Source organism: Sinohyriopsis cumingii, unplaced genomic scaffold (genome assembly GCF_028554795.1).
Source record: "Sinohyriopsis cumingii isolate HCF-2022 unplaced genomic scaffold, ASM2855479v2 utg000127l, whole genome shotgun sequence".
Lineage (NCBI taxonomy): Eukaryota > Metazoa > Mollusca > Bivalvia > Unionida > Unionidae > Sinohyriopsis > Sinohyriopsis cumingii.
The window spans coordinates 2,804,347-2,831,492 of NW_028315871.1; the positions used below are offsets into that span (position 1 = coordinate 2,804,347).

At 34.6% G+C, this 27,146-nt stretch overlaps 1 protein-coding gene across 1 annotated transcript in view; it reads right to left on the reverse strand.

The window, feature by feature from the left end:
- Positions 1-21,605: 21,605 nt before the first annotated feature.
- Positions 21,606-27,146, reverse strand: part of LOC149774845 (neural cell adhesion molecule 1-like) — a 45,495-nt gene continuing 39,954 nt past the window's right edge. The window contains exons 9-12 of the mRNA XM_089944658.1: positions 25,915-26,003; positions 24,875-24,911; positions 24,437-24,531; positions 21,606-23,234 (exon numbers count right to left, since the gene is read on the reverse strand). Of these exons, the coding sequence (XP_089800784.1) occupies positions 23,197-23,234; positions 24,437-24,531; positions 24,875-24,911; positions 25,915-26,003 (259 nt within the window). The 3' untranslated portion in view covers positions 21,606-23,196. The remainder of the gene's footprint in view (positions 23,235-24,436; positions 24,532-24,874; positions 24,912-25,914; positions 26,004-27,146) is intronic.

Genomic DNA, 27,146 nt, shown 5'->3' on the forward strand with positions numbered 1-27,146 from the left:
ACACCCATGGAGACTTGTCAGCGTGTATTGCATCTTCGACACACTGATATCAACAGCGACAATATCATTTAATACGAGATTCTGTTTCCTTGACTCTGTCAAGGGTCCTGGAATATCAACATTAATATTCTGTTTTCGTGTATCTGATGGTCTATAACACAACGGTACGGGTAATTCTGAGTATTTTTCTTTATGCAGCTGAAATAACTGTTGTTGTAAAGCGTCTCTGATTATTTTTCTACTTGCTACGATCAAATCGGTGGGTCTCCATAAATTTAAAAAATCACTCATTGATGTCTCTGAGATCACTCCACGTATTATTTCTCACTGAATTTTGTTTAATTGTAATCTGATTAATTTTTTAAACTCCCTCAAATTTGCATCAAGAGCTCTATGATCATCATCTATTTCTTCGTAATAATCAACGAAATTTTTTAACCAATCATGTGGAGATGGTCCAACAAAAGGCGGCGGTTGACCATGATCGCCACACATTATTATAGCGGTATTTTTCGTCAACAACCAATCAAGAAACATTTTTAATGTATCCAATGACACCGTGCATATCTCATCCCAAATAATTATTTTAGGTATATATTTTTCTCCCATCCGTTCAGGAGTCTATGTATCTCCGCGCCACCGAAAGAAACTATGATACGTACACGATTGTACTTGCCGCTGTTTCATCTCACGTGCAAGTCTATGTGTGGGTGTCAGCACGATTATATCTGAATTTCTAAAAACATTAATCGCTCGAGTCGTTTTGCCGCATCCACCAGGTCCATTGAGATATACTGTCTTATATCTAGTTATTGGATCACTCAACGATGGTGCTTTCGACATTTCTGATATTTTATTACCCTTACGATAAAAATCTCTCATTGGAACATCTGCTGATTCTGCATAATTGTGTAATAGTTCCTTTTTTATTCTCCACGAACCCCATCGTTCATCATTACTTGTAAATTTCATAACAGGTTCTAAATATTTACTTGAAATATAAAACGAATCTGTTGCGACTCTGACTGCGGTCTCAGGAAATCTATTAATCATCGATAATAAATTTATGGAAACATAAGCCAACATGGAAGATCTTAGATGCGTATATTGTGGGGAGACGTCATTTATGTAACTAACGATCGTACCCAATTTTGTTTCGTCGGATAAATAAACACTTTCTCGATTTACAAATATATTTTTCGCTGTTGTATCAGCAATTATAAAATCGTACTCGGCATCATCTAAAATTAATCGTGCGTGATGTCTTTTATAATCATATGCACCACCTTGAGTAAATTTACCTATAACTTTTCTACCGAGATCTTTTGCGGTTTTGAGTTTATTAGGAATATCATCCTTAAACTCGCTAATAACTTCAGAATCTGACATGGGCAACCAAACTTTGGTCTGTGCATGATATGATATAATTGCCTCACTGACCACCAACGATGTCAGTATCATACAATCTAGCATATATCGTAATAAAACTATAGGTGCCCAACGTTTTTCACAAAAGTGTCTACCAAACCAAACATAACAAATCTTGTGAAGATTTTCGTTAAACTCGAATGATTCAATACAGGCGAATCCAGTCAGATCAAATTCAGGTAATGGTCCATTAATTGCCACTCGCGTCATCTCGTTTGTTGGGTGACCAAATCTTTCAAAGTACACAGAACAATCTCCGTATCCCAGAAAACTTCCTGGATAACATGCAACCATATCAACCGAAATAACATCATTGTAATTATATTTGGTATTCCATAATCCGCCATGTCCGTATTCGACGCAACTTGCGCGTACGTCCTCGAGTAAATCAAATCGTGTTGGTTTCCATGAATTTCGTTCTCTAGCGAAATGAGCCGCAACAGATGGAACGGTAAAACAATTAGTTAGTAATTTTTCAGTATTTTCCGCGTGTTTGCACTCTAAAAACTTTTCCGCGAGATTTTTCATCTCGTCATGGAGGGATTCTGTTCGATATATTTCACCGTTTGGTCTGACAAACTGATCAAATTCACCTTCCTCATTACTTTTAAATAACCATACCGATACAGGATCGGTTTTACTTATTTCTTTAATAAAATCAAACATGCTCATATCTGCCCCAGAATTATCTGGGGGGTAAAATCTAACAGTTCGATCACGTGGAAATATTGTTACTGCGTTAGTCCATGCGTGCGCGTTATGATCGATAATATTTATTGGAGCTCCTTTCGATTTATATTTAGATTCGTACAGAATTTCTCCCGTTATTGTCGCTACGGTCATTGGAAATTTTAATAGTTTTCCTAGTTCAGCAACATCTTTTATTGTAGCACCAGTATCCTTAACTGAATCATCCCACGAGTTTATTTTTTCACGCCTTAAATCAGTTAATCCATTTCCACGCATCGCGTTTGTAAAGTGTTCTATTACTCGTTCGGCTACACAATTTAACCTTGAAAATTTCATCGGCGCTAGTTTATCAACGTTGGGGTTTTTATTTATCTCATAGATTCCATAAATAACCGCTGTTACAGGATACGCTCGCTCATAATACGGTTTGTCAATACCTGTCAGTAGACCCGGTCTGGAATTTTTACTTAATATGACAGTTTTATTATTGCCAAGGACAGGATCATATTTGTCACGGATAATCCAACTACCTGTTTCTGTTAATACAATAAATTTTACTCTGAAGAAATATTTTTGATTGCCCTCGTATTCAGCGATGTAGTTGATGATAGTTCCCGTTCGCTTGTCATTCATTGTGGCGTCCGTGACTTTGTCAGCTTCCTTGACTCCGTCAAGGCGTATAATCTTGAACGTTGACCATGTATGAGATGCTCCATCCGTGTAAAATTCTTTCTTGGCGTCGTGAATTTTCGAGATCAGACTTTTATTTTTCGGATCAACCAAATCTCACACTGGCAAGTCAGAAGATAATCTGTCGAGGTTGAATTTATATTTAACAGGCCTCGTTTGGGATAATCTCTCAAACTCGTTCATATAATTAAAACAAATATTTAAAATAAAAAATATTATATATACAATGTCTCAGTGCAGATGGTTGATGATCGGCTCAGTAAATCGATGCAACAAATCCTGCAGAAAGGAATTTTGTTGGATGCACTTACAAAACATACGACGAGGAAGTGTAGGACCAATACCATGTCTGCGGTGTGGTATTGGAGTGCGAGGAAAAACAGGATTATGTGGAAAGTGCGGTGGAAAACGGTTCAGAGAACTTAAAAGATATTATGACAAAAAAAATAATAGCGGTGAAAACGCTATAAAATCCGTGGAGGATTATATATCAAGATTTCAGACAAACAATGATTTAAACAAATAATATTATTATAATGGAGCAAAATAAATTTGTCCCACATCCTGTCATAACAAACTATGAATCAAATATTAATGGTATCATCAGACACTGCAAGTTGAAAAGACCAGTTGGTAATGTTACTAATGCTGGTTATCTAATGTTTACTGTTAGGAAGAAACATTATTATTGTCATCGTTTCATCTACGAATGTTTCTTTGGAGTGATCAAAGATGATCTTGTTATTGATCATATTGACGGGGATCCTCAAAATAACCCTAACCAATTTACAAGCTATCACGCAAAGCGAGAACTCTGCACGTGGTAATACTGGAAGATGTAAGACAGTTTCTAGAAGGGCGGTAATTTCCACAAACACAGAAACTGGCGAAAAAGTTATATTTCGTTCAATGTATTCAGCTGCTAAATATTTTGATATTGACTTGCGTGTGGTAAAATACGTCACAGAAAATATAACCAGCTCTACTTTCTCGAAAAAATATAAACAGAAAATTACCTTTCAGTATCAATAATTATCATCACCACATTGAATTATATCATTATTTGAGGGGGCCTAGAACTGTCTGATTGTATACTACTGAATTTTTGTTTATATAAAAGGGAGATTACTTTGTAATATATAGTTTTCTTTGTAGATTTTTGATTTTTTATGATCGTAATTAGTCAGTTTAACTAATTACATCGTAATTAATTACTCGTAGAAGTATTATTTATGTTTTTTAAATATTTCCCATCATACATCATTACGAGAAATCATGATAATGTTATTGATCAGCAGGGAAGCTGTAATGCAGGTACAGAACAGAAACCGTTGTCATGGTATAAATCGATCTGCAGGTGTGTTCATGCCACTGTTATTATTGATTCGCAGTCTGCTTACGAAAAACGCTGTTTTATATTCAGAAACTGTTGTTATAAATACAGAAACTGTTATTATTCAGAAACCGCTGTTTTAGTGTAAATATTGGTTCCTTAGCTATATATTAACTTCCGAAACATATGTTCGTAACAAGGTTTGATAGCTCAATCAGTATGTTATTGGACTGTGACGCTCGCGGTCCAGGATCGAATCCCCATGGCTGACAATTTGTCGGTGGTGTGCGCATAATTGCGATTTTTATAATAATTGGGGGAACCGCAAAACCCCCCGCTCAGCAAAATTCAACCACAATATTGACTGGTGGTTGATACATTTTCGTATCACCCACTGGATTAATTATTGTGGGTGGGATTTTTGCTGAGCGTATATGTTTGTGCCGTCCTTCATTCATTGTATATATCCATTTCCTTAATTAAGTTATATGTTTGTGCCGTCCAATGCATAATCTGAGCTCGCTAATACACTCGATAGGGGCTCTTCATTCATAGTCTGAGCTCGCTAATACACTCGATAGGAGCTCTTCATTCATTGTATATATCCATTTCATTGTATATATCCATTTCCTTAATTAAGTTATATGTTTGTGCCGTCCATAATCTGAGCTCGCTAATACACTCGATAGGGGCTCTTCATTCATTGTATATATCCATTTCCTTAATTAAGTTATATGTTTGTGCCGTCCAATGCATAATCTGAGCTCGCTAATACACTCGATAAGGGCTCTTCATTCATAATCTGAGCTCGCTAATATACTCGATAAGGGCTCTTCATTCATTGTATATGTTGTGCTGTCCTTGAAACATCCCGACGAACTCGCTAAAGACTCGATAGGGGTTCTAGGGATAATTTTTTTTATTTTAAAGATTTATATATTGTATAATGAACCATGAAAATATCAATGATGTAATTGTTGCTATTAAAAAATTGAAAAAAGATGGAATTAATATATCTGATGAACTAAATCCTGAAAAAATAGTTTCTGATTTTGAGATTTTACAAGAACGTAAAAACCAGGGAACACACACACTATCATCTGAATACAAGCTCATGAAACGGATTCAGGCGGCAATGTTTCAGTCGCTAGCTACCGTAGAAGATGATCATGTGAAGGAGTTCGTTCCTCTCTCTGCCGCCGTAGAAAGAATTAAATCGTTATTATCCCACGAGTACGAGGCAAAGAAAACGATTAGTACTCGTATAAGACAATTAAGAAAAATTATGTCAGAGAGTAACTTCGTTACTGGTGAAACGATCCAAAGTAACCCCGTTACTGGTGATAATGAAAATGAAAGTTTTGGTAACTGGGGTCCCTGTCAACGCTGACCACGTGTGGACTAGAATTAAATTTAAAAAAAAAACATATTTTTTTTTGCAAGGCCGATTAATTTGTACCAAACACAATTTTGTATCAGTAATAAAATATTTTTTTTAAGTTGATCGAATTTGAGTCTGATCTCTGTTACAAATGTTCTTCTAACTGTTAAGAAATCCTCGTGTATAAAAACACTCCATTACATAAAGATCTATGATTTCACATACAGATTTATCACAAGTTCTTCTCCACGTATGTCAATTAAGCGATTAAGGTGGTCTGTGAGCCTAAAATTTATTCGTGTTAACATATTATTGTGACACCGTAAATACACAGGATTAGTTGGTTCTTGCACGATTAAACTTCCAGTGGGAACTTGTGGTGTGAACGTGTACAGGATGTATCCTTGTTGAGCCTGATTTGATCTTCCGAGATCCATTTGATAGCTGCCATCGATTACGTCACAAACTAGATTAACCGCGATCGTCGACGTTATATTAACGATTCCCGGAGATACGTGTCTCCCGCCGCCATGTGGATCATTATCATATCTAAGAACAAACTCCGGTGCAGTTATTTTTTTCCATGCATCGGTTATTTTAGGAAAGTTTTCATTGATAAGATCCTTGAGTGATTTTGTCAAGTCGTTGGTGGCAAATCCTGGTAGTATAAAATCTAATAAATCCGCTTCAGTTATTTTATAATGATCAAGATAGGTTTGTCTAGTACTTTTACCCGTCTTAAGCGGAAGAACACTTTCATTTATTACATCAATAAAATATCGATTAATGTATTTAAGATCTAATATAATTTGATTCAGATGTTGTATTGTTTCAATAATTTTTTCTTTCAGATTGTTATTAGGATACTCCAGGATATAAATTTTAAACAACTGTGTTAATGTCGTTAATGTATTTGTAAACTCGGCCTTAATTTCGTCGGATATAATCCTGACATATTCCTCACCAACAGTTGTGGTTGAAGCTGTCACATCAACAACAACAAAATGAGGAAATACTGGTGTGATAAGTTTTCCACCAGCAGCAGCAACAGAATCTCTCCATGCTGGATACTGGCGAGATAATCGATATCCTGGAACTGTTATGAGTTTTGCGTCATCCGTGAGAAATTCACCTAACTTCGGTTCTGATGGTCCATGATATTCTGGCATGATATCTGGCCAACCTAGTACGGATCTTATCGTGGATTGATAAATATCAACGACGTAATCGGGAGAATGTATTTCAACCGTCGAGGACAGGGTCGGTTCATGAACATTAATTGATATTTTTGCTTCTTTTCCGGTTATTGATTTTATTCTACTCTGAAATTCCTTATTGATCTCTTCAATCTCATAACTGCCAGTTGGTATTCCAACAACAACCCAGTCGGGTGTTCCATTGGGTTTATTTTTACTAGCAAACACAAGCCAATTATTTGCTGGTGTGCCATTAAATGATTTTGATCTGATATTTGGTCAGCTGTAATATACCCGTAATTGTGCTAGTGCTATTTCTTTTACTGGAATTGCAGTAGGAAAATTAACACTAAATTCAGGATTAGATGAACTTACCGAAATCATCGTTATCTTTGGTGGAGTTGTGTTGGTCACGATCTGCTGGAGCAATTCTGTCATTATTAATAATTGTATCTTTAATACCGATACCTTCGTCGTATATTTTGGTCATCATTGAAAACTCGAAATCAGATATAATTCCATCACTGAGACTCGCTGATAACAACGAGGATAATTTCGAGTATGCTACCGTCGCTGTGTGTAATTTTATTTTGTAATCGGATAATTTTTCGTTCGTGCAAGTACATATTTTTTTTGTGATGATATTAAGCACACCTGCAATAGTTGTTGCTGCTGAAATACAAATAGTTACAGCTACTGGTGCCATCATTGTCACCGCTGATAATATAACACCCGTTCCAGCAACAACAGCGGATACTGAATAAACAATCACATCAACGATAACTAATCGTCGTCGATATTTTTTTACTTTTACTGTATATTGATCGACTTGATCTTTTAGCGCCGCCTGCCATTCACGTGCTTGATTGTACCTGTATTGAGCACCGTCCATATATTTTTATGCAGTAACCAATTGAGGTGTTTCAGCTACAAATTCCAAACACCACCAGTAAGATGTTGCGGTTAATTTCTTATCAGCTGCTTCCAGAATAAATATTTCTTCGGTTCCGATATTTAATATAACAGATACAACCCCGGAAAACCTGTCGGTGGAATGACGCCATGGAAACGTTGTAAATATTTCAAATTTTGCAGCACTAAACACAGACAGCCTGTACACGCCAGTGACTGTTGCGGTATATTTGATAGTATTATTTTGCTGCGACCATGTTGCAAATCCCGAATATACCGTGCATACGATGTTTGTGATATGCCCGGGAGTTATTCCAGCTGGAATTTTAATCAGACTGGTTTTATTGACAATCTCAGGAATTCCCGCTACGATGTTTTGCTGTGTTTGTTTGATCGTGTCAAGGTTAGTTTTGATATCAACGAGTTTTATATCAATGGTGTGCGGAATGCCAAAGAATTTATCAATAGATTCGTCGGTTTTTTGAAAATTTCTTCGAAATCTTGCAAAAGAGCCCACGTGAACATCATACTCAGCCCGCAGCGTGGATAATTTACCATCTACGGTGTTGTAGTTGACGTCGACGTATTTTTTTGTTTCTGCGTCTTCGTCAGATGTTGGATCTCTTAAAACTACTATTTTATTTCCGTTCATGCTGAGTTCACCCGTCATTGTGTCACCGGTGTTTTTCACACGATTAGCAACGTTTCTTGCAATTTCATTTCTAATTGTTGCTAATGACACACTTGAATCTCTGATTTTGCCGCTATCAGTAAACACGGGAATATTATCCGTAACTGCACCAAGTACTCGTCGAACTATATCATTCCATTTGATATTGCTCGTTTTTAGTTTACCATATCGATCTTGAAAAATAACAACCTCATCTGGGTCAACTCCAGCCAGGTTCATGATATCAGCCAGGTCATCTTTAGTCGCGTACTTTGACAAATCAACATCGCCGGGTTTTTTCTTAACGCGTGAAGATCTTCTTCCGTAGATGTCAACCATTATAATAAGACCTGTTGTTTAAAACGCTTTACGCGCAACGAATCGGTTACTTGTGTAATCATGCACAACTTTATGTGGTGGTTTGGATGATTTTGATATAGCGTCGAGTACATTAATTACTTCACGGCCGCATATTGGCGGATCTGTCGTTGTTTGTGTGGGTAGCGTTGAATACCAAACTTTGGTTGTTGCGTGAAGTGGTGCAACATACTTGATAAATTCAACAGGTGGGGCTAACCCGTACGAATCAAAATAAACGATTCCACGTGGACCAATCGCGTATGCGGTCGAATGAGTACCGGGTCCGGAACGTTCGTCAAGATTAATAATACCTGTTTCGAGTTTGTTTGGTTGTTTCGGTAATTGATCTCGCATAAAAACACCTCTAAAGGCTTTTATTTTTAATTTTTTAGCAGCATCAAGTAAATCAAAATTTGATGCTGGAACGTCTAATGAAGTGATCCTGGAAGCCTTAGGCCTCTCCCCCAACGAGATCCTGGCAATCTTAGACCGCGTCCCTTTTTTTTGCTATATCGTCCACCAGTAATTTTATCAAAAAATTTTTTACCCGCCGCTCCAGCAGCACCTAACGCGGCTGCTTTTGCTACGGCTGGAGCAGCAGCTGCGGCTATCGCAGGTAACGCAGCTGCTTTTGCTGCAAGTAGTGCTGGTATTGCAGCTAATAGTGGAAAAAATCCACCTATTTTAATCATGTCTTTGATGGCGCTCGGAGAAAGATGTATTTGAACTCCAGTTTTTAATTCCAGAGCTTTATTGAAATGTTTAATCTGATTATTTGTCAACGATAATTTGTTTGGACCACCACTAATCTGATCTCGTTTTAGTGATATTTTAGTTCCGCATTTGTTGGCGGTTTTTGATTGAAGCTTTTTGATTTGACCGGGAGTCAAAGTAACATTAACATGACTATACGACATTTTTATATAAATAATATTTTTTCTGAATAATTAAAGATTTTCTACTGGTGCGTCAACGACTCTCATTCGACCACTACCACCTTCAAGTAACATGGCTTTATCGCTAAGTATGACCGCGATTGCTCTGTAGAAGCCGCGAACAAGTGGTGGACCAGGTATATCAGGAGGAGGGTTAGTAACATGAGCTCGAAAGTGTATATCAACGACAGATTGCTTGGATAAATCAAGATGCTCCAGCGAAAAATAATAAATCGGATATAGACCTGTAAAATCTAGTTGTGATATTTGCAAACCGGTATCCACATTTTGATCACGTCCCATAAATGACATCAAACGATGATATGCACGTGCTACATGATTTTGATTAAAATTTAACAATATATCCTCAGCCGGTTCTTGATGTCCATTTATCCTTAAGGAAACTTCATTAACTCTAAGGTTATCAAATATCATATGTGAACGTTGTTGATTATTTATCCGGTCATTATTTTGCAGCGCAATAAAAATATGTCGTGGTGCAGAAACACCCTGTTGTGATGCTATATGCCATGTAAATAAACCATTAACATTACTTTGAATAGTATCTGTGGTTACTGTTAACCATGATAGCAATGATTTACCGCCTTGATCCATAAAAGATAGTAATTTTTGTTCTTCAGTAATAGATGGTGTCATTACTGGCATCCACAATGAAAGTTTTGTTATATCTACTTCACCAGCATCAGCAACACCAGCACCTCGCCAGATTGCATCATTATCATCACCTTTTCTTACGAGCACAATTGTGTGTTTAGCTCCAAAGATTACCTTTCTAACATTTCTGCAAAATCCAAAGATGTGAGATAATGGAATTGCACATGAGAAATTTCTATTATTTCCTGACAGCGCTGCTTGGCGTGTTGCAAATCCTAAGTTGAAAGTCGCGCTATCACCTTTTACAATATCAAAAGCAACAGCTGGTCTGGCTGCGTATTCAGGGCCATCAGCAATCGGTTGTGGATCAGCTGCAGTATTTTGTGGTGTCCGTATTTTAGCATACCTGATATGATCAGCGTGGTTAGTAATATCCTTGGCAAACATCATTGTTGGACCTGCCGATCTTGTAAAGTCGTCAGAATATCTCGCTAGACCAATTATTGTTGTAGCAACATCAACATCCTTCTGAATTGATTCAATATTTTTTCCATCAATCATGTATGTGGCGCTATCAAACAGTGCCATAATTCCGTTGTTGACAAAACCAACACGCAAATTAAGATCATATGCCGTATCATCCTCCTTTACAAGTCTACCTTCTACTTCAATAAACGCCTCAGCGGGCAAGAAATATCTACTTGTATCCTGAACCTGTAATTCGATTCTCCCCCGCTGATTTGGTTGTCTTGCGTCATAGGAATAAAATTGATAATCACGTATAGATTCATACTTAAGGACAGGTGCCTCCATATCAAATACTGGGTCGGATATGCGTCTAAACATTTTATTATAATTATCATTTTTCCAAATGATGATCATCGTCGACGAAGACCGCTTCCTGCTATTAAATTTGCTGTTATATTTTTTTCCGCTTCTTCAGATAATTCCGCTAGTTTTTGATTTGCAGCCTGATTTATTATTTTACTGACATCTGCAGGCATCACCTCAGTACTTGCCAGTTTCACTGGTGGTTGTTGTTTTCGTCGCAATAATCGTGCTAGTCTTTCTTTGATCGCCGAGAACGCCTTACCAGCAACATTGACAATTGCACCAGGAGCTTTATCACGAACAATATCAATAGCCTTCATCGATAATTGTTTTGCAACAGGTGCTACTTTTGGAGCTATCCTTGTAAATAATCCCTGAATAACATCGCCAAGTCCATTTCCGTAAGTAGCTCTATAAATTGGTAATCGTGAGTTTACCCCTCTGACCTGTACAGGTTTGCGATGATTATTATGTATGATCATCTTATTTTTATTTACCATTTATCTAACAACTAGTCATCAACAAGTTCATCAATAAGTTCTCGGTAAACGCCGATATCCATGATACCACCTTGAAATAGTGGCCGACAAATATCAGCTGCTTCATTAATTATTTCTGGTGAATTATTTCCGGCACGTTTTCCTCCTATGAGAACTTCTAACCGTGACACGTCATTGATAATATTATCAGGACAAACAAAATTGTTTTCTTCCGATGTAGTCAGAAAACCACTTCCAACAGTGCTCGGAGGATCATCATCATCCCCCCTTGCCAACGTCCGTTCTCTTTCTTCTTCTGTTGTTTTCTTAAATAGTCTTAAGGATGATCTTTTTTCTGTTGTTTTCTTAAATAGTCTTGAGGGTAATACTTCTTCTTCTTCCTCACTTATTGTTCTGAGAGATTGTGATACTTTTGGTTCTTTTTGTGCAAGATACATGTCTATTTTTCTGCGATAATCATTATATACCTCATCATTGGAGTAAACTCTATCTTTATCGTAATGTATACGATATATCCATTTATATCAGATTTCAGGATTACTAATACGAGCGGAACTATATTCAGGTCTTAAAAGTTTTTCTTTTATATCAAAACTTTCTACTGCAAGTTTTGATAACGTATTACTATCCCTAATTTCTTTTTTTATGAAATTGATACCCTCCTCGGTAAATTTATTGTTCAGCATAATCATTCTCCCTTCTTCTGGTTTTGTTGATTCACGATCTTTCATAACACCTATCTCATCACGAAGTTTTCCAATTTCGTCAAGTATTTCCTCACCAGCAGGTGGAGGCTGAGCCGCAGCTATGTCAGTTGGAAGGTCTCGTAAAATCCTCTTTGCCTGTTTAGTTCTTCTTGCTATTTTTTCAGTCTGTGCTGCAGTTTGTTTTGATACCGGAAGATCTTCTTTGATGACAGTTGTAACTTTCTCAGTAGCTGCAGTGACGGGCTTAAATAGTTTTTTAGTTTCTTCTTCATACTCAACTTGTGCTTCTTGCTGCGCTTGTAGATTTTTTCTGAATAAGTCTCTGACAGGAAGAAATTTTTTAATTGCTTCTAATCGTTCTCGAGCTGTTCTTGCAGTATGAGATTCTGGATGTATCATTATTTTAATATAACAATTTTTTAATTAATATAGCAGCGGAAGAGGTATAAATTTAATTAAACAGATATCGTTCAACTGTGCGTGGCTGCGTCAAGGAACCACTAACAATTGTAATAAAAAATGCCGTGGAGAATATTGCAAGAAGCATAATTATCTTATAAAGAAAAACCTTCATGCTGGTCCACGAAGTTGTGTTGGATGTAACAACGGCGTTAGAGGATTGTATCAGATTTGCAAAAATTGCGGTGGAGATCGATACAGAAGTTTGATGATATATTATAAACACAGAAAGAACATAAATCCAAAAATAGAAAAACCACCATCAGAACTTGAATATTACTTGAAACATAGAACAAATAAAGATGAAACAGACGAAGATGAAACAGATGAAGATTCCCATGATTCAGATGAAAAGAAAAATATTCATCAAACTTAAAATTTCTTTACAACATGGATAGCAGCAGAGAGGGTTCGCCTACAATTCTGTTTGGGACAAACAATAATCGTAGACGTGGTATTGACCTCTATGAGTGGTCACTATTTTTTTTTGGTCCAAACACAAGGGTGACCACTCCCTTAAGTGGTCTGTTCACCCTCTCTGCTGCTGATGTTGATTTTCCTTTAGACAAGTTTGATTAACTATCGTTACAGCTAGTTATTTGTTTTCAGTAATGAAAGGATTTCTGCTTAAGAATTCTTATTATGATATCTTTGTTTATAAATGTTCCGGTTCTGAGCTCCGAAGAATATCTTCCAGTAAACGTATATAGGTACCTTGCATTGAAACCACGCTTTTCTGCGTAATGATTAAAGAATAAAGATAATACATTATATTACCGAAGGAACAGGAGATACCAAACGATTTACATGGAGATAATCTAACTTGTTCGAATATGCAGGAGGCACTATATATTTTACTCATGCATTTATAAACACAAATGTATAAGTTGGTTTTAAAATTGCTAAAATTAATATGGTACTGTATAGCACAGGTCCAGGAATCATTAATGTGATTGAAACGTGCAAAGCACGAACAGTATGAACTTTGTTGAATTATGCTGTACACTGGATTTCACATATCGTAATAAAGCTCTTAACCATAGTATGATAATACATATTTGATAAATGTCGTGGTTCTGAGCGCGGATATACATCTTGAAATAAATGAGTGTATGTACCTTACATAGGAGTTCGCTCTTGTGTGCAATGATTCAATAAGTACAGATGCGAAAAATATTATACCTAAGGATTGAGAGACGCTAAAGGATATAAATGGAGATACTTTGACATCTACAGATGTGAAGGAAGTCTAACATATTTTACATAGGCACGTACAAACACATATGTGTAGTGCTCGACACGGGTGCTAGAATTCATACGGTACTTAATAGCACATGTGCATATGTTTCTTATTTATGTAAAGCAACATGGAACAAAATAACTGCATGATATTCGTTGATTTCTGTACATTTACAAACTCTATATTTATTATTGTGTTGTAGAGAAACACTAATCTGGAGGCTGGTTCATAGTACGGATGCAAGAATTCGAGCGGTATTTTTTTAAAATCCTGTGGCCATAATATGTGGAACAGGAGCATTTACATCAGCGATCATCATCACCGAGAACCAAAACAATTATAGGCAATATCTTGCAATAGTCTTTGCTACGTTATTTCAAATTCTGCATCCAGGATCAATCAAGCAATATCACTCAGCGCTTTGTCTCTGGCATGTGGTACAGACTGCAACAGGGTATGTAATACCGCTCGAATTCTTGCATCCGAGTTATACATTTGCTTACGATGGTGTGGATTTTACAAGGAAATTGAATATGCACCATAGCAATTATTCCAAGATAGAGAAGTTTGCAACAGTTTTATGATAGTGTAGCCTCTTCTCGAATTGTTGTCTTCGTCGATCCCTCGCTTTCCTCAACAATATGAAGAACATGAATGGTAGATTGTTACGATGGAGTCTGATGTCACGATCATATTGTATCGATGTCAGCTACATGGAGGGAGAATAAAATGTGATTGTCGATGCATTTCACGTGCTTAGAAGTACATACTTGTTTTGTAACCATGATTGCATAATTCACATTCTGAAACAATATTAAGTACATGTTATGTTTGACATTTGACATAAGAAAGGTTTATTTAATAAATCTTTCTTCTCTTTGAGGAAGAAGGTACCACACATAATTTTGAATGGAGGATCACCAAAAGTTTACAAACTAGGAGTACATTACAGATATTATGCACGCCCTGTTTGTTGATAGGCGCAATAATGTTTGGTCTGGACATGACTGTTAAGTAATGATTGAAATGTTCGAGAATCTTTAATGTGATTCTAGTGCTCTTGATTTGGTTGCGCATATATAAGCTATGTAAGAAACTTAAAGCACCATATTACAGTTCATATGCTAGTTTTGTAAGAGAGAAATGAAATTTTCATTTATTTATAAGATGTTTGCTGGACTTGCAGAGTAGGAAATGGTAATTCTAAAACAAGCAATACCTTAAGGTCATGTTAAATTATTCACGTACCTAAACATGGGAATAATTCAGTCTGATGATGTGAAACTTTTATCTTATACTTTAGGGCAATACATTTTTATTTTGGAAACGACTGACGTTGGATTTTATCACGTTTTTTACTTAGTTAAGCCCTTAGACAAGATTTCAAGTCCATGTTGGGTAATGGTCGAAGTAAGACTAATGTATTGTTCTGCTGATTGACAGTTTGTGATTCAACAGTGTTTGGAGTTCTTGTATGGGTCAATGTCGGTGTGTAAATTTAAAATTTATGTCTTTGCACCACATTAGGATTGTACAGTTAATACGCTAGTTTTGTAAGAGAGAGAGAGAGAGAGAGAGCGAGATAAAATTATTATTTCTTTATAACATGTTTGTTGAACTTGCAGAGTAGCAAATAGTAATTCTAAAACTAGCAATACCTTGAGGATCATGTGAAATTGTTCAAGAACTGTAACTTTAAAATAATTCAGTCTAATTGTGTGGAACCTTACTGGATTTTAGTGATATTATACTTTCATCTGATTATTTTGAAGTAAAGCAAAATCGATTTAGATAGGTGATTCTTCAGTGATGCTAGCGCCTTAGCACACATGTACATTAAAACCTTCATTTTGAAAACATTTGGGTAGTCTCCAGATTTCTCTGAAACTGATAGTACAGTTTAGGATAATATTTATTTAAATGTGTACATCTAAGTCTTTTGTATCTATTTTTCACTTTTGTTTTCTTATACTTTAGGGAAATGAATTTTTGTTTTGGAAACGACTGCTTGTTGGGTTTTACCATATCTTTTACTTAGTTTAAGCCCTTAGACAACACTTCAAGTCCATGTTGGGCAATGGTCGACGAAAGACAGATGTATTTGTTCTGCTGGTGGACAGTTTGTGACTCAAATATGTTTTGACTTCCTGTATGAATCACTGAGGGCCTGTAAATTTAAGATCTTTGTCTAAGCAGCTTATTACTAATGTTTTGTGAGGTGAAGAAGAATATGTATTCAATATATGCTATGCTCTCATATTTTGCTAGTAGCAATTTCCATTTGTAAGAGGAAAGGTAGCAGGTTATTACAATGCTATATAACTTGTTTTACCTGCATCTGGTATAGGAGAGAGATAAAACAAGTCAATCAAATGAAATAAAGTACAAACAAAACTATATTCTAGCTGTGGTAAAATTAAATTCACATTTGGTACTGTGCCTGTTATATAAATGATAATTCAGCACTTGATAGAGTGAAAGCGATGTAAATAATATTTTAACATACTCCAGAACATACTAAGGTCTTAAAAAGGTTAAATTTACAGAACCTTCTAAAGTCACAATCAAGGCCTGGTCTTTAAACCAAATCCAAGGAAACAACTTACTTATAGCGTAAAAATAATCATATATTAAATTATAATCTACAATCATGGACAAAAAATAATTATGTATTATGTTATTTTAAAATGGTCTTTACGTTCTACAAACATCTACAAAAGTTAAACAAACAATAAATATATATATAAAGCCTACCCTCATAAAGAAAAAAGATTTATACAATAAAGCTATATTTTACAAATCATGCAAATGCATTTTTATTCAGATTATCCTTATCCTTTATCTGCCTGATATAAATGCTTCATTTCTGTAACATACAACTCCACTATCAGACTTTTTGGTATCATTTTGTTCATGAAATATATGGTTTGTGATCACTGAACACAATAAACGAAGAACAACTTGAACTAAAATGTACTACAGAGTTCTGAAAAGCCAGTATCAAAACCAAACATTCCTTCTCAACTGTGGATTAATACATTTGGTGTTTGTTTATATTTTTGAAAATTAGCACCCTGGATGACCCACGCCGTTTTTTATCTTCTTCAATCAATACTATACCAATAATAATAATAATAATAATAATTAGTTAAGAGGAAGATTGCACACCCTTCAGGGATCAAGGAATCTTCTTCCTATTCAATCAGGATTCTGAGAATGATCCCATACTCTGTCTGGATTAAGGAATTAAGAATCTTCTGCATTTGAGGAGTATATGGGAATGATAGGTGTTACTTCCTTACACTTTTGGCAAGGTCACAAACATCGCCGTGTTATATACATAAGAGCATTTTACAGTTGAATTGATGAACCATGGAAATTAAATTCCAGAATCACAAACCGATAGTGATATTTATCCACAGAAAACATAAAATAATATTGACTGGCAAGTGATAAAAATAAACTCATGAAGTGCAAGAAAGGAATTAATATGTCCTTCAACATGGGTAAAGAAAGGTGGAAGAAAAGAGATGAGCATGGCTAATTCAATAATTTAACATGGCACAATAAAATAACTTAAACTGACAAAAGAACTAACATTTTGAAGGAGATTTACAATGATGGAGTGGTTATCTATTCTATCAAAAGGTAAATTGTAAACGTTTCCTGAAAAATGTATATAAATATATAAGCAAAAGGCATTTTCTGGAAGTTAATGTTAGGTGTCATAATGCAACAAACGACAAAGGAGAAGAGGGGTTATATCCTGTATGACTCAACGATGTGGTTGTCTGACAAATATTTTATTACTGGTATTAAAAGAGTTATGGAATAAAAATGATAAACTGCAATTTTGTAAAATATACTGTATATATGAAAATATTTTCATAAACGTCTAAAGCAATATAGCAATACACACTAATCAATAGTACCGGGCTGATCAAATACTGACTTATCAAATGTTCGTCAAGGTTTTTCTCAATTGGAGACTGATGAGATAAGCCTGCAGTCTTTCATTGTCTCTTACAATGTGCATGTTATTGCCACATCTCGGTAACTTCTACTAGATTGGCCTTGAAGCTTAACACATAAAATCATCACAAAATCTAGCTGGCCACTCATGAAAATCCCAAGACCGGATAGTCATATATCGACATGGGTCTTGATCTACTATTATTGTTTGATACATACTTAGTCCTAGATGAAAAGGGCGCATATCTCACTTCTAGCACAGGGGTCTATTGATAATCTTGTTATAACTGCACCTGAATGAATGAGAGTTTTATCATGATGACTTTATTACCATATTTATTGTGAATCATACTTAGTCCTAATTAATACTGTGCCAGTCTGACAGCTAATATGGCAGGAACAGCATCCATCATCAAATTTTGTTTTTGCGTCATCTCCCCAATGGACCATCATAGTGACAAACGATTTTCACTAGAAGGCATTTTATGCCTAATTGGTACAGTGTTAAAAAGGTACCAATGTGACATTTACAACTATCCATAACAGAGGCTACCTTAAAACAAGTTGTTATCGAGATTGGTCCAAAACAACTGAGACTGATGTTTTTACTTTAACACTTCTTACAATATACTGAGCTCTAAGAATTGTGCCCATCTAACCTCCAACTTGGAACAGAAAGCAAAACTCCCTATAATAGTTCTTACAATATTTGCTTGTTCTTTACTAAAATTAGTGACAATATGACTTACAGAATGATCTGAAACTAACATGGTGCCAATGTGACAATGACATTTATTCATCATATAGGTCATATTGGAAATCTTACTATCACTACACCTCCTGAATGGGTGTTCATATATACGTGTATGTTTGTTCACTACAACATTCCTTACAATATCTAGTTGGTCCTAAATGACAGTGACGTTGAACTGACATTAAATATTACCACCATGGTGTCCATCCTGAAAATCGTGTTACTGATACTTCTAAATAGATTGGTGTATTAATATGGCGTTTTCATTAAAGTATGATGATAGCTGTTCGTCCAAAATAAAAAATGCTGATCAGACTTCTAATATACTGACCATAATATATATGTTTACTATCTTGTTATCATTAGTCAATGGATAGTGGTACGATATTAGGTTTTCTATGAAGCACTAGGTTAGTTCTAAATGAAACTGGCAACGTGTTCTTAAAAAAAGGGAACAACATTAGCACAGCCGCATCTAGGTTACCTATGTTGATGGTCAAACCATAGCCATAACAAAACAGTTCATTTTTGTACAATATGTATGGATCTGTATTAAACTTAGGATGATGCGAACGCCAATATGACTGGTGCAAAGGTCATACAAAATGTATGCATACGGTCACATCCACTTAATGGATAGTTGCAAGAAAATGAAGCTTGCATTCAAACACTGTCACAATATGTAGATCGTTTTAAATGAAAAGTTTTCTTATCTGACATTGCAACACGGTAATTTTGAAAATAGTTGTTATAACCTCTCCTGTACGAAATGTGGAAATGACACATTCTCCAAAACACTTCTTGCACTATGTCATGTGGTCTTGGCTATGAAAATGGTGTAGAATTAACCACCAAAATATTGGCACTATTGTCAATGAAATTGGAAATGATACGTAACTGATAATTTTGTAATGTCAAAGGTCATTGCTTACAGTTTTCATTTTAATAGGTTTAATAGCACAGTACCTTGTACAGAATGTGATGCATTATGACCACACATTAAGTTTAATGAATGCTAAGTACAAGGGTGACATTCAGTACTATGAGATCCGTCTTTACGTCAAATGTATTATCTCATGACTTTAGTTGTACCGGCATGTGGGCGGTAAGATACAAACTGGTACAAACTGATTTTAATCAAACCCAGACTGTGAGTGTATCTGAAAAATATACTAAATTGTATTAGTTCAATAACGATTTTTGCATAAAAATAATAATTTTAAGCAGAACTAAAGATAGGCGGTCGGTATGTACTGATATTATTTGAGTCATTGAGAAAAGCACAGTGAGTCTGTATTAGTGGCATCCACTTCAAGGAGAAAAGTCATAGTTTGATGTCACACAGTAAGCGAAATAGTCTTACATGATACATTAAATTTTTTTCAAACACTTAAAGCATGTGTAAGTATTGCTGGGAAACTTCATATTGTAATGCATTTCAATGCACACTTAAGGTTTTGTACTATGTATCAATATATATTAAAAACTACCCTTCAGTGTACTTTTCCAATCCATCCAGCCTAAAATGCAGTTACCAGTTCATTATTTATGCTTAGGTATGATAATGGCACAGGAGGTCAAAAGCTGAAAGATAATTGAACAAGAATTTGTATTATTTGACAAAAGCTGTATTTTAATAAAATGGATTGAAAGTGTTTGAATGTTCTATTTTCTGAACGTAGTGAAGCTGTGCATGTTTTTTTAAGCTTTTAAAATATAACATGGCAAGACCAATAATTAAAAACACTATGATCTTCTGAAACTATGCATAATGGAAAAATTGATCATTGCAACCTATTCATGAAATTTGCAATTGATTCATGTATATTTAGTATAAATGAGGTTATGAACCAAACGTTATATAAATGTAAATTTTCTAGCCAGTAATGGATTCCGTGGCAGTCAAGCTACTTTGTAGAAATGCCTATTAGAAATTAACATTCTAACATCACTGCAATATCCTCCATATTAAAACAAATTAAGTAAACATATTCGTTTAGCACTGGCAGACAATAAAGAAAGTCCTTCCTGTACTGGAAATAGGAAAAGGAACTCAGATTTATCGATGATGAAAATTGGAAACAACCTTTACTCTATCATGTATGCTTTCCATATCTTCAAATGTTTGACAGCTTTAGATGAAACATTTATTCATAAGTTGTACACAAATAAGTTTCAAGACTAAATTGGTATCTTTAAAAATAATAAATTGTATAATATTAAACGAGTCCTGAAAGATCATGCATTGATTTATTTTTTCCGCTATGAACTTTATGGAATGAATCTGCAGTATTTGCATGTACGTGATGTAATTAAGATATTAGATTCAAGAGAATGGAGTTTTTTATGAAATGAATTATTGAATCTTAATCTCTTACACTTTTGACCAGCAAATAACTGGTATGTTAATCTTTATAAATAAAATTATAGTCTCCAAAGCATAATTACATCGAAAGAGTTATTGAAAAGGAAACTTCTCTGTGCAAGTAGCTCTTATATTACTACAGGATAAAATAATCATGGCTGGGTATTTATCGATGAATGAAGTGTGCCAAATTAACACAACATTCAAAGGTACTTTATGTTAGTTTTGTCAGTGATTACGTTCAATTTATTCATCAATAAATTCCCAGCTATGAATATTTCACCCTTACAATTTACTTCCCATCTCTCATCATACAATCAAATTTAAACATTCACCTTTCGGTAGCTTTCATTAACCTCTTCACAGCAACGGAATACACAGGTCGATCTTCACTAGCCAAGAGTCGTTTATTCTATCATACAGTAATATAGGTGAGAGTCTTAGAATGGGTTATACCAGTCATATAATGTGTATGCTATTGTCGTTATTTTAATATATATATATATATATATATATATATATATATATATATATATATATATATATATATGTGTGTGTGTGGTTGATCATCTTTAAACCTAGTTATCCACTTTTTTTCAGAACATTATGCCTGTGTGTGGCACATAATGTTATAGGATTTGTTGTTCTTGTTTTCTACGCATTTTAATCAAAAGCAAAATTGTGTCCACTTTACGTGAGACCCCTTCCTTGATATATAACAGCCAGTAAAATATTTTTGAAGGAAAATGCAATAATTCCTCGAGATTGGCTTGTAATGCCTGTCATAATCAATCTTTACAAAAGGAGTGAGAGTTCGGACGCATGAATGACTGTGCAATTACATTGATTTAACTCGTATGGGAGATTTTTATCTGGTGGATGCACAAGGGTGGGTGGGTGGGTTTATACTTATGGCGTAAGGCATTGGTATAGATAAAGCTTCACATCAAATCAACTGGTAACTGGGAACCAAATGAAGTCAGCATAATTTATCGATGTATACAAAATTCTTAATAAGTATAACACGATTCCTTATATCCAATCAGACTGAGAAACACCTGTCGATTCATAATTGGAATTATTAAGTATTAAACATTTTTGCATATAGTTGTTATTGTTTTTGTAAACATCTTGGGTATTAACCTATTGAGATCTTGTCTTTCACTTGTATTGATTTAATTCATTCCTCCAAAAATGTCTATAGTTGAAAATTTAACATATTTCTATATGAACTGATATGAAAAGTAAATAAAAGATAAGCACATAATAAAACAACAATTAAGCAGTTTATGCAAAATTCTTGTATACACTATGTTGATACTATTTCATGAATTATATATTAGTATGTATTTTATATCATGTTTATATGAAAAGTAACTGAACAAATAAATCAACACGTATTTATTTACTTTCATCTGATTTGCATTTTAGGATCTGAGCATTAAAAAAGCAAATGTATGTGACATGTTCTTGTTGTTGCTGTTTCAGGGTTTAACGCCATTTTTCAGCACAAGATAGGCTATAAATGGCGACCAGTATTAATGGTGGAGGAAGAAACCGGGAAAAACTCCTGAAAGAACCATCGACCCACGAGAAGTTACCGGCATGCTTTCTCACATACCCACATTGGCCGAATCCGAGACTCGAACCCACGCAGACAGAAGTGAGATGGCAGTGATCCGCAACGGAGAACGCTTTAGACCACTCGGCCACTCGGGGCCCCAATATTATATGTCCTTATAGGGATGAGTTATTGTTTTATTTATATTCAAACAATATCAAGCAATGATCTAGTTTATATTTCAATGATCTGGTTATTACTCAGTGTGTTGAATGGCCAAATTACATAAAAGAGTCAACTAACATAAGTAATTTGAATGTTACTTTGTGCACAAAGCTAACAAAGATTAAACAGTTAAAAATAACTGCCTCAGTAGTAATTTGTGCGAGCAACATTAAAGAAGAACAAAATATAAAACATATGAAATATTGCAATAGTGTTGTTCAATATTTTACATTGTCGCCATACTAGCCCGACCAACTATGATTTTAATACAAATATATGATCAAATAAAACTGTTTATGTTATAAATTTGAAACAATGTCGTCCGTCTCTTCGTTTCTTCTGAATTGTATTGGTACTAAGCAGTTAAATCAGTCACTTTATCTGTGTATTTTCATACATTCTTTCAGTGTCTGAAAATAAGAGAAAATGTGTATAACCCTTCGACGCATATTACTAAACAATTACAAAAGTGAACTTATACAACTGAAAAATGATTAGTGATAAGAAGATAACTGTGTTTATAGAAAACCAAAGAACTAATAAAGGCTGGTGCATAAGGGCTTATGGACAATTATAAAAAATGACAAACCTCATTAAAATGTTTTAATGATAATTCACTGTACGGTCCTTCAATATCATTCCAGTATAAAAATATACCATCTGTACAGTGATTGGTTATCATAGCTGTATCAAACGATATATATATAAGTAACTTTCATTGTCAGTATATTCTTATTACTAACATATTTATCATAGGTTCCATAAAGTAACATATACAGCTAAACCTCACACAAAATTTAGTAAAGATGTATATATATATTTCGGGAATTATTACCTTAGTTTTAAGAGATATTATCATCATATCGAAACTATTTATGTGTCTAGTAATGTAATAATATATATTCCACACTGTGTTGCTGTCACTTCCATTAAAAAACACAATACAAATTTGACATTCATAATTACTATATACGGTTTAGAAGTCACCAAGTGTACAAGAAATTTAACTCCAAAATCGCTTCAACTATGACGATATGGAACGTATGCAAACCTTTCTTAGAATCAAATGGCCATTTGTAGTAACAAATTTCCTTGACTAAAGAGATGTTAACGACCCATCCTTATTAATTTGAAAGCAAATCATTATCTTATTAATATGGAATGTGTTGCTAGATATGCGGTAGGATAATTTTGTTTTTGATAGTACAAGTAAAATAATCATGTATGCGTCAGAATATTTGTCATTATAGAACCCTAACGAAATAGATGGGTATCAATTTGGACAAATTGTTTATGTTACTAGACCACCCCAAAATGAAATACACTGGTATAAATTTCTATTTAATATTTGACTTAATGAGTAACAAATAACTTTATAAAGTTTACATTTGGACGGATTGACAATAAATGATCAATATGCCTCCTATAGATAATTAAAGACATTATGTCAAATGCAATTAAGATACTCTATATTCCACGTGTAGACAGGAAATGTTTCAGAGACTACGGTAGCAATCCTATAAAAGTATGAAATAATATGATTAGGATCTATTCTTTTTATTTCATGATCAGTACCATTCCTGAAAAGTGAGAACAAATCTGAATGCATTACCTTTGGATGTTTTGGGAATCTTCAGCGATCTATACATCTGCATGTCACTGTTTGCATAGGTGTGCAGTTTTTCATATGAATCGCTTTCAGACGACCTTAAGTTTGAATTTGAAATATTGTCAGACATACAATACCCAATGCTGCAGAATGTAAATGTTCAGAAAGAAGTTCTAAAAATGTTAATTTTTACAAAATGTTATATATGTATACATACATTTAAAAGCCTGTTCAGCAGCTGATTATTTATTCCTTGTTAATATGTGTGTGTGTGTGTGTGTGTGTGTGTGTTTCCAGACAACACCACAATACTTTATTGATTTATTGTTAGAAAAATTGACATATTTTATTAGTCATTAATACAATGAGTAAATGATGATCAGATACCTGTAAAAATGAACGTATTACATTTCTTTACATGTTCATGTCATGTGTCCGTACCTTATGTTGGCATTTCTGTTCTCTTCTAATCTGATATCTGTGGAAAGATGGGAAGTGCTGGACATATCATTTCAAAATAAAATTGTATGACATCCAGAACATTTGCCATACTGATTCAACTCAAAATATAAATTATAACATGGTTATAAAATGCAAATATTTCATCAAATTGTGTAAATCTACATTTACACAGAATGCCTTGTGATTCCGATTCCAACTGAGTAACAAGAAATTTAAACAGACAATGGTTACTTACACACATTTTAACTATAACAGTATGGGCAAAAATCACTATGCATGCTCATCTCTATATGCAAGACTTGTAATAAATATATTTATTTGTGTAATAACATTTTAGTAAGTGCAATGCAACTCATTACTAAAAGTTTAAATCAACTGATGGAAATCTTTCAGTAATCCTTTTAAATACATGTGAGATGTAGTTTTATAGTTGTATTGTTTTGTATGCATAATTTAATATTGTTGGATTTGACTTTTACATGATTTCACACAATCATGGAATAATTTAATGTGTAGCATCAAGTACTGCCAGAGAGTTACATATATGTTCATGTACTTTAAAATAATGCAAGTGAATGTGTGTGAAAAACACCAATGAAAATAATTATCATTTCAGCCTTTTCTCTGTGGACTTACCATCCCGAAAATGTAAAGTGTATCCTATGAAGCATGTGAACTGCCCTTTAGTATGCATATGGTGAAATAAATGTTTGCATGTATCGTATATGTTGTATTTAAACGATACAGATATAACCATGTAGAGTAGGGGTTGGTCATAGATGTGAATGCAAGAAGGGATATAATTATTCCGTACTTGACAAGGTGTATTTTCCAGTATTTATGAAAGTGAAAGAACAAATAAAAATCTAATTTTAGGAAATAAAATTTATGTTCACATAACTATGAATCATTAAGTTTACAAGCTTTAAGAGTCATCGGTTCATCTTAGTAAGAAATCATTTAAGACATAAATTGAGTCAAACAACATAGAGTAAGAATTAAAGCAGATGCTAATTTACCATTAAGCTGTAGGTAGGGTCTCGATTCAGCTCCAGGGAAACGCAGTCCCTCATACTCTTGTCTATTGGCTGCATCGTGTATGACAGAGCTTAGTTTGATAGAAAGAGTAATAATGCAAAACACGATTAAATCATAAACTAAGTTGTATCTTTAACAAATAATTTTAATTTAATATCATGTAACTGGAACATGTATTATTAAAGCACAAGTAATCATGAATTATGCATTTGCCTCAGAAACGTATGCTCTAGCTGAAAGATATGTAATTATTCAATGTAGAAAACAAGAAATGTATAAATTGAAATTTCAGCACTTTCTTTTTCTACTGCCATTTTGTTTTTATTTATCGCACTGCTATGCACTGTGCCCTTTCTGGTAGCAAAATATGCAAATATCTCATTTTGCATCCCTATGTGATTGTTTGATTTTGTACTTTTGCTTTTCATTCTTATTCTATCTATTTTTACATATGTTGCAAATCAATGACTATTCAATGAACATGTGGGTATTGATATCCTTGCAGTCTCTTGGCAATAGATCAATGGGTCACAGACTCCTCCAAAAGATACTGATACAAAAATGAAAAAAAATATATGCTCATTTGAGTTGGCTATTTTAGCCAAACGTATACCTCATTAGTGGTGGCTATCTTTGACAAGCTGATAACCCCTCTGAGGTGGCTATCTTTGACAAACTTATAGTTCGTCTGAGGTGGTTATCTGTGACAAACTTATAACTCCTCTGTGACAAACTAGCAAATCCTCTGAGATGGCTATCAATGACAAGCTGATAACTCCTTTGAGGTGGCTATTTATGACAAACTGGCAACCCATCTGAGGTGGTTATCTGTGATAAGGCGATAATTTATTTGAGGTGGCTATCTGTGACCAACTGAAAACTCTAATGAGGAGGCTATTTGTGACAAACTGAGAACTCCTTCCAGGTGGCTTTTTATGACAAACTGATAACTCCTCGGATGTGTCTATCTATGCAAAACTGAAAACATCTATGAGTTAGCTACCTGTGGCAAACTGATTAAGAAACTCATGACTATTCCTTTACTAAAACTCAACTGCCAAATGAAGGACCCTTCACTATCTTCAAGAAGAAAGCAATGCTCTTTAAGAAAAAGAGCTGGTTATGTGGCAATCAATACTGTGGCATTTGGTATATAGCTACAATTAAATCGTGTTTTGGGGTGAGAAGCTGGTTCGGGCTTATGTACACTTAC